The sequence below is a fragment of the Myotis brandtii genome, unplaced genomic scaffold (genome assembly GCF_000412655.1).
Source record: "Myotis brandtii unplaced genomic scaffold, ASM41265v1 scaffold250, whole genome shotgun sequence".
NCBI lineage: Eukaryota > Metazoa > Chordata > Mammalia > Chiroptera > Vespertilionidae > Myotis > Myotis brandtii.
This window is the reverse complement of record NW_005359478.1, coordinates 1949293-1962996: the sequence shown is the minus strand read 5'-3', so window position 1 is coordinate 1962996 and position 13704 is coordinate 1949293. Positions and strand designations below refer to the sequence as shown.

At 51.6% G+C, this 13704-nt stretch overlaps 1 protein-coding gene and 1 long non-coding RNA gene across 3 annotated transcripts in view; both read right to left on the bottom strand.

Annotated features, from left to right (window-relative positions):
* Positions 1 to 9560: 9560 nt before the first annotated feature.
* The window catches only part of LOC106726322, a 9730-nt gene continuing 5586 nt past the window's right edge, over positions 9561 to 13704 (bottom strand). The window contains exon 3 of the long non-coding RNA XR_001362374.1: positions 9561 to 9575. This is a non-coding gene — a long non-coding RNA (uncharacterized LOC106726322). The remainder of the gene's footprint in view (positions 9576 to 13704) is intronic.
* EFNA3 (ephrin-A3) overlaps positions 12559 to 13704 on the bottom strand; it is a 5506-nt gene continuing 4360 nt past the window's right edge. For both annotated transcript variants that reach the window (XM_014540806.1, XM_014540805.1), the window contains one exon: positions 12559 to 13660. In XM_014540806.1, coding sequence (XP_014396292.1) covers positions 13530 to 13660 — 131 coding nt within the window. In that variant the 3' untranslated portion in view covers positions 12559 to 13529. The remainder of the gene's footprint in view (positions 13661 to 13704) is intronic.

The following is a 13704-nucleotide window of genomic DNA, read 5'->3' as shown; positions in this document are numbered from 1 at the left end:
CTGCGGTGTGTAGTGTTTTTCAGGAAGCTCTTGGAAGTTTGCCTGCAAAAAGGGGAAACAGAAAGAAAGGAGACAGGGCATCCAGGAAACAGGGCTCTGGCACAGGAAAGGGGACGGGAATTCCCAGACGGTGGGTAAGAAAGCTCCCAGGTAGCAGCTGCGCACCTGAACTAAACACCCACCAACCCAGCCCTGGCCGCTGGGGCTCAGTTGGTTGGAGCTTCCTCTCATGCACCTAAGGGTCTTGGGTTCGAATCCTGGTGGGGGCACATACGAGAGGCAGCTGATCAATGGTGAAACATCGATGTTTCTCTCTCTCTAAAATCAATAAAAACACATCCTCAGGTGGGGATTAAAAAAAAAAAATAGATCAACCAACTGAGATTAGAGCAGAGGAGTGAAGGCCTCCAGGAAGAGTCTCCCCGAGAAAAAGGGCCCAGGCCACCCGCTGCGTCTGCCCATGTGGAGGGGGGACTGAGCAGAGAGTTCGAGGACAGGTTAGCAATAAGGAAAATAAACGAATAAAATATATTTTATATTTAAATCCATTTTTGAATAGGTAATACATTCACATGGTTGAAAAATCAAAATGACATAAAAAGCAAAATAACTGACTCACGCACCCACCCGTCTCCCTCCAGACAGGTAACCATTTCTGTTAGTAACTGCCAAGGTTTTTTTTTGTTTTTTTTTAATAATTGTGATAAAAAGCACATAACATAGAATTTACCATTGCAACCATGTGTACGTGTACAGTTCACGAGTGTCGACCACATTTCACACCGTTGTTTTTCAGTGTTTTCTTAATAAGGTCCACGTACATAGGAATACACTCTCTTATTGTTCTTGCATTCTATACACACTGTTCTACGCTTCGCTGTTTCCTCTTTACATTATATCCTGGGGCTCTTTCCACGGAGGACTTCCCCAGTCTTTTGTCTAGTGGCTTCGTGTTCCATTGTGTGGACGTACAGTAGTTTATTTGACCAGCTCTCTATAGAAAGACACCTGGGTTCATTCCAACACTTTACTACGGTAAAAGAATGCCACAATGAGCGGCTGTATACAACACTGTTTCAAATGTGTACAGATATAGCTGCAGGACAGATTCCCAGATGCGGGATTGCTGGGTTAAAGGGTAAATGCATTTGCAATTTTGCTTGATGCATCCAGACCTCCCTTCACCTGAGCTGCTCTTTTCGCCTTCCCACTGCAATATCAGTGAGAACGCCTGCTCCCTGAAGCCCCATCAACAGCCTGGGTTGGAAACGTTGGGAATGTTGCCAAGCTGATAAGTGCAAAATGCCATCTTAATGTAGTTTTGCTTTTCATTTATCTTGTGTGTGAGATTGAGCATGTTTTTTTACAAATTTAAAACCATTCTCACCTCTTTTCATGAGGCAATGATAAATTGTGTATTTCAAGCCTATAGCGGACAATCAAAATGGTCACTTTCTTCCTAATACACTAACAAAATTGTAACAAATTCTGCTCCATGTCCTGCCAGTGTGGCTCAGTGGTTGAGCATTGACCTATGAATCAGGAGGTCAAAGTTCGATTCCCAGTTGGGGCACATGCCCGGGTGGTGGGCTCGATCCCCAGTATTCAGGAAGCAGCTGATTGATTGATTCTCTCTCATCATTGATGTTTCTGTCTCTCTCCCCCTCTCCTTTCCTCTCTAAAATCAATTTTTAAAATTCTGCTTGAGGTTGTGTGCACTGTTTTTCCTGTTTTCCTGACATGGTTATAAATTTTAAAAAAGTGCAGATGTTCAGGTTCTCTTTTCTCTCCCATGACTGTGTTTCATCCTTTTGTTAGGTTGTTCTTATTGTTCCTTTTATGCTATTGTGTGTTTTTTAAAATATATTTTTATTGATTTCAGAGAGGAAGGGAGAGGGAGCGATAGAAACATTAGCGATGAGAGAGAATCATTGACCGGCTGCCTCCTGCATGCTGCCTACTGGGGATCGAGCCCGCACCCCAGGCATGTGCCCTGACCAGGAATTGAACCATGACCTCCTGGTTCATAGGTTGACCCTCAACCACTGAGCCACACCAGCTGGGCCCAATTAGGGCTTTTTGAAAAGCAAACTAATCATGTTTGCAGAGAAATCTCTTCCAAAATCATAGGCCAACTTCGGATTCTGGCCATGGTGGCGTATCAGGGACCACCATCCTCTACCCTACTGTATTAAACAACACAAAAAAGGGCAGACTAGCCCTGGCTGGTTTGGTTCAGTGCATAGAGTGTTGTTCAGTTCTGGTCAAGGGCACATGCCCGGGTTGTGGGCTTGATCCCCAGCAAGGGGTGTGCAGGAGGCAGCCGATCTATGATTCTTTCTCACCATTGATGTTTCTATCTCTCTTTCCCTTTCCCTTCCTCTGAAATCAATAAAAATATTTTTTAAAAAAATAAAATTTTATATAAGTGATTCAAGTGAAGAAAAATGATACCAGATGGAAATTGCCATCTATACAAAAAAAACAAAGGGCCCCCTAACCGGTTTGGCTCAGTGGATAGAGCGTCGGCCTGCGGACTGAGGGGTCCCAGGTTCGATTCCGGCCAAGGGCATGTACCTTGGTTGTGGGCACATCCCCAGTGGGGGGTGTGCAGGAGGCAGCTGATCGATGTTCCTCTCTCATTGATGTTTCCAACTCTCTATCCCTCTCCTTCTGCTCTGTGAAAAATCAATAAAATATATTTAAAACAAACAAACAAAAAAAACCAAACAAAGGGCACCAGAAATGGTAAATAAAAGACTTTTTCCTTATTTAAAATTCTCTTTAAATGACAGTTGAGGGATTAAAGCAAAAATAATACTGTGTGTGGGATTCATAGAATACATAGAAATAAAATGCAGGACGTCAATCGCACAAAGGCTGGGAGGCGGGACATAGAAGCAGTGGTGGAATATTGAAGCAGGTCGACTATGATAAGTTAAGGTGCATCCTGTACTCCTGGAGGAACCATGAAGAAAGTTAAAGTCCAGCTTCATCAGCGAATAAAGGAGCTAAAAAGGAGTCCCGGTGGCGGGCACTCCCAGGGGCCCCATTCTGCAGACCGAGCGCGTGGGTGGGGCCCGCCCAGGGGCCTGCAGAGCTCCAGACGTTTGGGACGGAGTAAGCAGGGTCCTTGCTCAGACTGGACCGGACCGTCGTCAGAAAAAAGCTTCCTCTCCTGCCACCTTCTGGTTGTAAACACAGCCTTTTTTTTTAAAACATTTAATCACCTTTATTTATTTGTTTTTTTGTTTGTTTGTTGTTGTTAATCCTCACCCAAGGATATTTTTCCATTGATTTTTTAGAGAGAATGGAAGAGAGAAGGAGAGACAGAGAGAAACATCGATGAGAGAGAAACACATCAATTGGTTGCCTCCTGCAGGAGCCCTGACCAGGGCCCCGGGCCAGGGAGGAGCCTGCAACCAAGGTACATGCCCTTGACCGGAGTCGAACCCGGGACCCTTTAGTCCGCAGGCTGATCCTCTATCCACTGAGCCAAACCGGCGAGGGCCATACAGCCTATTTTTAACTCAGGCCCCTGTTTAACTGCTTTTGGTTAAAAGAGAACCCGTCTCTTCTGAGCCCCCAGGGCCGCCGCAGTCTGCCCGGCTGCCCCGCTCTCCCAGCCTCGGAAGACTCAGAAGATGCTCCTGGACCAGAAGGGGCCCACTCGCCCCGGACGGTAGCCCTCAGCCCGCGCAGGTGCGCGAGAGAACCGCTAGAGGGCGCCATGCGCGTAGACGCCGTGGGAAGGGTGCCTGCAGGCTTGTGCTGGGGGACAGGGCGCCGCAGACCGCGCATAAAGGCGCCTGTGTGGACAGGGTGTGCTCCGCCGAGAGTGTGAATGTTTGCGTGGCTGCTGATGTTATGAAACATAAACATAACAGCCTCTGACCTTCTGGTCATGCACCCCCCCCCCCAAAGGCTGTCTACCCTCCCACTCGCCCCAGGCAACACCCACACCCCAGCTGGCAATCTGCCAACCATCCTTCAGCCTCTCCTCTCTCCAAAAGCCTCCCCTGACGGCTCTGCCCACAGGCCCAGCCAAGTGGCCCTTTTATTCTGGGCGGCACACCGGGGCCTGGGGGTCTGTGCCGCATGGGGGGAAGTAGATGTGGGGCAGGCTCTGTTGGTCTCTCCCTGGGTCCCTCCCCCAGGCTCAGGGTCTGGCGTCTGTGTGTACACACACATACACACACACACACACACACACACACACACATGTGTGCAAGCATGCCTGTGGTGTGGCGAGAGGGGTCTCTGGTCCCAAGCTCCCTCCTTCACCAGCACATGGGGGTGGGGGGTGGGAGGGGCGCGCAGGGACCTGGGGGGAGCTGGCGGATGGTCTCTAACAGACGCCTGGCAGGCAGGGCCCATGTCTCTGTGTCATGTGACATGAGTGAGAAGCCCTGGCTCGCTGTGCTAGTGGCCGTGTCTGGGTACATCCCTGGGGTCCCAGGAGTAGTTTCTGTGTCCCGTGTGGCTGTTGACATGACCTGTAGGTTTCCAGGGGTGTGGGGTGTGGTACTGCTCTCCTCACACCCCTCCCTCTCCCTCCCTAGCCGTTCCTGGACTCCAGACTTTGTCCCTCGGTTTGGCGGCTGCCCTTCCTGGCATGAAACGCAGTCTGTTTCCTTGGGGCTGTCAGCATGGTCTGTGTTGGCGTCTGTTGGATGCCAGCCCTTAAGTGTATCCTCATCCCGTGTCGCCCTGGGTGCCAGTGTGGCTTGGGGTGCCCGCGAGCCCCTCCACTGAGGATGTTAGCTGGTGTGACATTCCTGCGTGTGCCTGAGGCCGGGGAAGGGTGTGAGTGTGGCTTTGAGGTCTGTGGGACACGCATGCCTGAAAGTGTGCAGAAGTGCGGGGAGCATGTGTCAGCGTCCCGTCCCGGCCTGCGGTGGGGAGTGAAGGTGGCCTGTGTGCCTGAGGCGCCTGAGGCGGCGCTGCTCCCTCTGGCCTGGGAGGCCCCTCCCACGTCAGCTGTGTAAACAAAGCCCCTGCCTTCCTTTCTGAGGCCCCTTTAGGGTTGTCTTCCCCTCCCTCTCCCTTCCCCTGCCCCCAGCAGTGGGCTTGATTGACTGTGTGGGGTTGAAAGGTTGTGAGGTTATATAACTGGGTGTGAACTGAAGGGTGCCCGAGGGTCCCTGGCCAACACCAGCCTCTGGGGGGGAGGCCCGGGGCCGGTTGGGGACCCCAGGCCCTTGCATAGAGCTCTCCCAGGTGCCTGGGCGGTTCACCCACCCTTTTATAGCCAGGCTTGGCGGCAGCCCTGTAATTAGCCTGGGCCAGACACTGTGGTGAAAGCTAAGAATTTGGCAGCTGACCCTTCAGGGGAGGGGCAGGCTCTGCACCCCCTGCCCTGCCCAAGTCAGAGGTCAGATGCCCCAGGGTCAGATCCCAGGCCGGCCAACCCAACCCAGGTTCTGCCTGAAGCTGCTCTTCCTGCTCCAGGCCCAGGTGTCTCTGGCTGGCCTGGTCCCAGCACATCTGGACCTTTCCCCGCGTCAGCACCACACTTCCCTGCCTGTGTGGCCCCACCACTTCCCACCGGTGTCTTTCATCCCCCCCCCCCCCCCCCCCAGCTCATGTCCTTCATCCCCACCTGTGTCCCTGTGTCCCAGCCTGTCTCCTGGTCCTAGTTCATGTTCCTTCATTCCAAACCGTCTGCTTCCAGCCATGTCACCATCACATCCAGCCCATGACCATGTCCCTCCAGCCCAGCCCAGGCCTGAGTTTGCCAACTGGGCAGAGAAAAGAGGCTGAGGCTTTGGGGCTGAGTAGCTCCAAAGGGCTGAACAGGTGTGAACTGGGCCCAAGTCCACTCCCAACCCCTTCGTCTCTAGAACTGGAGGGAGGGCGAGAGGGGGAAGGGGAAGAGAAATGCTAAGATGGGGGGGTGGGCTGGGACCTCCCCGTCCTGCCCCAGGCCTGAGAATAGTCTTAGCCTAGCACTTCCTCCAACACAGCCCCCTGCTCCCCTCAAGGGCCAACACCTGCCCCTGTGCACCCCTGTTGACTCAAGAAACATCCAAACCTGTAGATAGTTTTTAAAAATAATTTTATTTTTAATTACAGTTGACATACAATATTATATTAGTTTCAGGTGTACACCCCAGTGATCAGACATTATAAAACGCATTAAGTGATCATCCCAAAGAACCTCATTCCTATCTGACACCATACATAGTTATTAGAATATTACAGACTGTATTCTCTAGCTGTACTTTATACCCCCACGACTATACTATAACTACTAATTTGTACTGCTAAATCCCTTCACCTTTCCACCCATTCCCTCAACCCCCTCCCATCTGGCTACTGTCAAAATATTCTCTGTATTTATGAGACTGTTTCTGTTCTGCTTGTTCATTTATTTTGATTTTTAGATTCAATTGTTGACAGGTATGTATTTATTGCCATTTTATTCATATTTTTTTCTTTTTCTTCTTCTTAAAGAAAACCCTTTAACATTTCATGTAATATTGGTTTTGTGGTGATGAATTCCTTTAGATTCTTCTTGTCTGTGAAGCTCTTTATCTGACCTTCAGGTCTAAATGATAGCTTTGCTGGGTAGAGTCATCTTGGTTGTAGGTTCTTGCTATTCATCACTTTGAGTATTTCTTGCCACTCCCTCCTGGCCTGCAAATCTGTTGAGAAGAAATCAGCTGACAGTCCTAAGGGCGCTCCCTTGTAGGTAACTAACTGCTTTTCTCTTGCTGCTTTTAAGATTCTCTCTTTGTCTTTAACCCTTGGCATTTTAATTATGATGTGTCTTGGTGTGGGCCTCTTTGGATTCATCTTGTTAGGGACATTCTGCACTTTCTGGACTTGTATGTCTATTTCTTTCATCAGGTAAGGGAAATTTTCTGTCATTCTTTTTTCAGATAGGTTTTTAATTTCTTGTTCCCTTTCTTCTCCTTCCAGCACCTCCCAGATGCAAATTTTGGTACACTTGAAGTTGTCCCAGAGGCTCTGCTTACACTATTTTATATTTTTCATTCTTTTTCCTATTTGCTGTTCTGATTGGGTGTTTTTTGCTTCCAAATCACTGGTAAAATTCTCGCTGTCCTCTACTATTGTTTCCCTGTAAAATATTTCAGATCGTGTACCCTTCATTCCTGACGGGTCCTTGTTTATGTTGCTGATGTTCTCACTAAGCTCCTTGAGCATCCTTGTCAGCATTGTTTTGAACTCTGTATCTGGTCGTTTGCTTGCTTCCATTTCATTTAGTTCTTTTTCTTTTTTGGGGATTTCTTCTGTTCTTTCATTTACGACATGTTTGTCTCCACATTTTGGTTGCTTCTCTGTGTTTGTTTTCTGTAGTAGGTAGAGCTGCTATGTTTCCTGGACTTGGTCGAGTGGTCTAATGTAGTAGCTGTCCTGTAGGGCCCAGTGACTCAGCCTCCCCAGTCACTGAGCTGGGCACTCCAGGTGCGCCTCTGTGTGGGCTGTGTGTACTGTCCTGCTGTCGTTGAGCCTTGATTGCTGTTGGTGTCACTGGGAGGGATGGACCTCCAGGCCAATCAGCTGTGACTACAGTGGGAGAGCTGCTGTGCAGGAGCCAGCCCAGGCTCCATGTGGCTTCTTCTTTAATTCCCTGGTGGTAGGACTTCCATTCAGTCAGATTCCACGTGGTTCTGGACGATGGTGGTTCTGTATTTCCATGGTAATTGTGGTGTGGCTGTGGGAGGGGGCGAGTACTGCATTTACCTACACCGCCATCTCGACCAATCTTCCAAATCACTGATAAGATTCTCGCTGTCCTCTACTCTACTGTTGTTTCCCTGTAAAATATCATTTCAGATCGTGTACCCTTCATTCCTGACGGGTCCTTGTTTATGTTGCTGATGTTCTCACTAAGCTCCTTGAGAGAATTTATATAAGAGTTTGCTTGCGTCAAACGGAAGACATATACCAGGGAGCAAGCTCTTGAATGCTCCTGAGAATAATAGTTTACCCTGTAAAATATCATTTCAGATCGTGTACCCTTCATTCCTGACGGGCCCTTGTTTATGTTGCTGATGTTCTCACTAAGCTCCTTGAGAGAATTTTTAGAGTTTGCTTGCGTCAAACTGAAGACATATACCAGGGAGCAAGCTCTTGAATGCTCCCGAGAATAATAGTTTTGAAACTTCTTTTATGCGTTTGAGGGTGAGGAGGAAACATGAGAAAGATTACACGGAGGTGGGGAAGGCAAGGTGGGGATTGGATTACAGGATGCTTAACAAGATTATCCACTCTCTTGAGGGTGGTTATGGCTTATTTCAAAGGTGTGTTAACCTAGATACTCCAGAGCAATGGACAGGGCTTGCTTAAGGCAGAGATAAACCATTTACTAAAGAAGTTATATGTGATGGAAACAAATAATTTTTAAAAAAAGAACTTATATGCCTGGGGCATGACTACCTACCGCGAACTGCCCAGTTAGAAGTTTAGATCACATGGCCCCGTGAAGTTACTCCCCATGGAACCCCTTTTGTCCGCGCCCCCAGCCCAGGGGACAAGGCTTGAACCCAAACTGAAATGCAGATGTCCCTGCTCTTTTCCCCGACCCACAGCAAGGCTAGGTGGCCTCCCCCGGAAGAGGAGGGCCTGGTTCTGAGCCTGACTCCTCAAGCCAACATCTGTGCTCGGTGTTTGTTGTTGCTGTTTTTTAAAAAATATATATTTTTATTGATTTTAGAGAGGAAGGGAGAGGAAGGGAGAGAGAGATAGAAGCATCAATGAGGAGAATCATTGATTGGCTGCCTCCTACATGCCCCCATTAGGGATCAAGCCCGCAACCTGGGTGTATGCCCCCGACCGGGATCGGACCTAGGACCCCTCAGTCCACAGGCTGACACTCCATCCGCTGAGCCAAACCAGCCAGGGGGTTGCTGTTGTTTTTTACCCTGGGGAGGGCAGCGGGGGGACGGGGTCCCTGTGAAAGCCTCTGGGAGTGCCAGCCTGTGTTGCTATGAGGCCCTTGTGGAGGCGGCCAGAGGAGACACAACAAGGAGGAGGACAGGCCTGCTCAGGGTGGGCAGGAGGCCCTCCTGGGGCACAGCTCACTGACCTTTCTTGCCTGAGGGCCCTGGGCTTCCGGGTAGGGACAGCACAACCACAAAGTGCCCAGGCTCTGGGATACCACCCGGCATTAGCGGACTCTCAGGGCACCTGGCTCAGGTGTGTGGGAGCAGGAAGGAGGTGGCCGAGCCTGGCCTTTCCCTTCCCTGTCCTGTCCTGTCGCCATCTGCCTCCCTCCCCGCGATATCCCACTCAGCCGCACAGCCAGTGCTATTCTGTTTTGTTCCGGTCTATCCCACCCTGTAGGCACTGAGTCTGCACTGTGGGCCCTGCCCTACCCTCCCCCCACCCCCAGGCCCTGCCACTGGTGTCATCTCACGTCTGCCTTGGCCAGGACACCGGGCTGTGCAGACCTTGGTGCCAGGGCTCAAGGTCGCTGGTCTCTGTCTACCTACGGGCTGACCCCTCACCCAGTCTGTCTATCGAAATGCTCCCCTCACCTCACTTGCCTTTGTGCTCTGAGGCCTGAAGCCTTGTCTGAGGGGAGATCCCAGCAGGACCCGAGCTTCCTGAAGCCCCAGCCTCACGGCAAATGAACAGGGATCTCAGGTAGGGGGTGCCTCCTCCTTAACGGTGAGGTTTCAAACATCAGCCCCTGGTTCCTGGGAAGGTGCATCACAGGATGAAAAAAAAAAAAGGTGGGGGTCACGACCCCGCGTCCCCGTCCTGGCTCTGCCACGAACGTCTGAGTGACGCAGGCAAATCACTTGCTCCGAATGAGCCTCGGTTTTCCCATCTAGAATGTGGGGTTCAGATCAGCTCGCCTGACCCCTGTCTGAGGTCCTGTGATGTCTTTCCCCCGAAACTCTGAGTAGCTTTGCTGGAGGGTGAAGGAGGCAGTGGGGATCGTGGAAAGGGTTGCAGGTGTTGGTGCAGGTTCCAGTGGTCCAAGCCCGGTGACAGGCAGACCCACTCTGAATGCCAGCTTACCAGGACGTGTGACCCTAGCAAGGGACACAGCCCCTTACACTCCGTTTTCCCATCTGTGCTTTGGGGTGGTCAGGGTGGTCAGGCTCCCAAGGGCACACTGCTCACAGGCTCAGGGAGCACTGGGCGCAGTGCCTGGCACATAGTAGGTGCTCAGTAAATGGGAGCGGCTCGTCCTAGTTCCTGACTGCAGGTGCCTGCCTTTGCCCAGTCTTCCCGTTCCTGGAGTTTGAATCCACGAGGCCCTCCCCTCTCAGCCAGCCACACTCTGTCCCACCAGGCCCTGGGATCGAGGGAGCCTGCAGCCTAGGCCAGTGGTAGGCAAACCGCGGCTCGCGAGCCACATGCGGCTCTTTGGCCCCTTGAATGTGGCTCTTCCACAAAATACCACGTGCGGGCGCACACGTACAGTGCGATTGAAACTTTGTGGCCCGTGCACAGAAGTCGGTTTTCGGCCTGGGCAAGTCTATTTTGAAGAAATGGCGTTAGAAGGAGTGGGCGTGTCAGTCGGTGGGGCAACAGGCGACGGGATATGCAGCGCGGGGGGAGGTACATTGTTTTGAGGTACGTTCGCTGAGGTCGACCCCTTCCAACTCTCCCATCCACACTGGTCTATCTGAAAATACTTGTTTCAGATAGACCAGTGTGGATGGGAGAGTTGGAAGGGGTCGACCTCAGCGAACGTACCTCAATCAGATTGAGGACGTTTTTAGCCAAGGCCAGCTTAGGAGTACCCTAATTAAGTTAATAACAATGTACCTACCTATATAGTTTAAGTTTAAAAAACTTGGCTCTCAAAAGAAATTTCAATCGTCGTACTGTTGATATTTGGCTCTGTTGACTAATGAGTTTGCCGACCACTGGCCTAGGCCCACTGCTGTGGCTCCTTCATGGGACAAACCCCCCTCCTCAGCCTTCAGGCCCTCAAGACCCTACCCTGTGGGGCCGCGGCTGCGTGTGCCGCCTCCTCCCGGCAGCCTCCTCCCTGTGTCCCCAGGTGAGAGTGTCCCGCAGCCTCTGGCGTTTCACCTCCTGGTTACATGGTCACACGTGTGTTACTCCTCCCCATCAGCACACGCTCAATGATGAGCGCATTCGAGGGTGGAGACCCTCTTCTGTGTCCCCACCACCCAGCATAGAGCCTGCGCTCAGCAGGTGCCCCACCAATGCCCACCATCGATTGGACGAATGGGCCTCCCTTTGCTGTCTTGTCTCATCTGGTGCACTGGCTGGCCCCGGTTCTTTCCCCATCTGTCCTCCCATCCTCACCCCTCCCTGCTCTGCCCGTGGGAGACCTACTCAACCCTCCAGGGTACGGCTGAAATTTAATTTCCCATGAGTACCGAGGAGGAGAGACACAGGACCTGTGCCCAGGGACTCCCACAATGCTGCTGGCAAGAGCCCCCGGGGCACCCAGGAGGGCACTCACCCAGGACCCACACAGTGACAATTAGAGAGCCTGGCTGAGATGGAGTCCCCAGGGTGCACAGCTTGGCACTGAGGAAAAGGCACCCCCTCTCCCTGGGCAAGCAAAGGCTCGATAGACGTTGGTCCCTATCAGCACGCCCCACGCAGTGCCCACCTGTACACCGGGCCTCACGCAGCCTGGCCAGGGCAGCAGCGCCTCCGAAGCAGCCGTGGGCTTCTTCCCCCTCCCCTCCTGTCCCCACTCACAGGCTGACCGGTGCGTGCGGCCCCAGCACCAGCGAACTCTCAGCCCTTTGGCCACAACATCTTAAACAAATAAAATAAATTTACAAAGGAAACCAATTATATTGAAACAGTTATCAAAGCATTTACTTGTTTTGGCATAGTAATATATAGGTTTTTATTAACACGGTAAAAACAAGGAAGGTCTAATAACTAACTACCTTGTCATTTCAAAGTAGTGTGGAGAGTAAATGCTATTTTGAGATATCTCCAAAAACTATAATGCAGTTGGAAAACATCTATGATTTCTGTTGGTTATGAAGTCACAGGCACTGTTAACTATTGTGGCTTGTTGCCCGAGTACATAAGAGAAGGTTAAATTTTAGCTACAGGTGAGTAAAAATAAAGATATAATTTCCTTCCTATCTAGGTTCACACCCTGAAGTGGAAAGGAGAAATTCGTCATTGATTGAGCCTTATACTCCTGCATTTAATCCTTACACTGACCCGGACAGAGATGTATTATAACCCAGGTTTTCTTTTTAATTGATTTTTTTTTCTTGAGAAAGAAACATAGATTTGTTGTCCCACTTATTTATGAACTCCTTGGTTGATTCTTGTATGTGCCCTGACGGGGGACTGAACCCGGAAGCGTGGTGTATCTAACAGTGGAGCTACCCGGCCAGGGCTGTACCCAGGATTTCCTCATGAGATACTTGAGGCTCACAGACGTTGCCCAAAGTCATCCAGGCCCAGCTGGGCAGCCCCTGTTGCTCCTTCCACACAGAGCTGCCTCCTCAAGGTAAGTTACAGAACACGGTGTGCAGTGGTCCCGTTGGCCCTAGAATACCCTCCCCCACAAAGGCCCTGTGTCTAGTGTACAGAAGGCTCATGAGCCCTGGAAGTCACACACACTTATTTTTATCTCCAGTTTATTTTTTTAGACTAAGAGCAAGAGTATGAAAGTCACAGCCAAAGCACTTGAAAAAGGCCCAGGAGGGTGGGTGGGGACCACAGAGGATGGACAGAGTAAGGTCCTGGGAGCTGGGTCCTGGCTCAGGGCTGGAGGGGGAGGGCGTTGTTGTCTCACGGTCTCCAAAAGTGTCTGTGCGTTGCATAGGTCTTGTCTTCACAGAAGACACAAGAGGGGCCAGGGGGTCCCCCAGTGGGGGGCCTAGCCTGGTGGGGAAGGGGTCTGAAGTTGGAAGGGGAAGTCAAGGAAGGTCAGGGGGGTGAGGAGGGGAGGGACTCTGTCTGTCTGTACATATATATAGAGATATAGAGCTGTACATGCCTGCCTGGCACCCCAGTGCCCACCCCTTGTCACCCTTTTCCACTGCCCACCCCCCCAGGGGTGTCTACTTGTAAACTTGGATTCCATCCAAACCACAATCCTGGGAGTGGGAGTGGGGGGGGGGAGGAGGACGTGCTTATTGCTGTAAACAGGGTAAGGGGGCAGCGGGTGATGCCACCCCCTCGCCCATCGAGTCCCCTCCCTGTGTTCTGCCCCTGGAAGAGAGGGGTGGGGTGTCTCCCACGCTTCAATTTGCTCTCTTTGGGGCATATGTGTCTCTGGGGGGACAAAAGAGGAGGGCACCAGGGGTCAGGGAGTCCTGAGCACTACCTTTTATGGCCCCCCAGTTCGGTACCAAACATTACCCAAGCCATAAGGCCACTGGGACCCATGGCCTCCCTGTGCCTGGTCCACTACAGTGACACGTGGAGGGAGGGGGCAGAAGGGATGGGCACAGATGTATGGTGCAGACCCCACTTTCAGCCACTGGAGGAGGGTCTAGGCCTCTGGGCTAGGCTTCCCTTGGAGAGGCCAAAGTCTCCCTATCTGGGCCGCCCCCGCCCCATCGCCCCCATCAAGGGAGGGAGCAGAGCTAGGAGGCCAAGAGTGTCATGAGGAAGAAGGCGATGCCCACCGCGAGGGGCAGGTGTTCCCGCTTGGGGCTGGTCCCGCTGATGCTCTTCTCAAGCTTGGGCACCTGGGGGTTCTCTCCCTCAAAGTCTTCTGTGGAGAGATGAAGAGACAGACAGATAAGGGCTGGGCTGCGC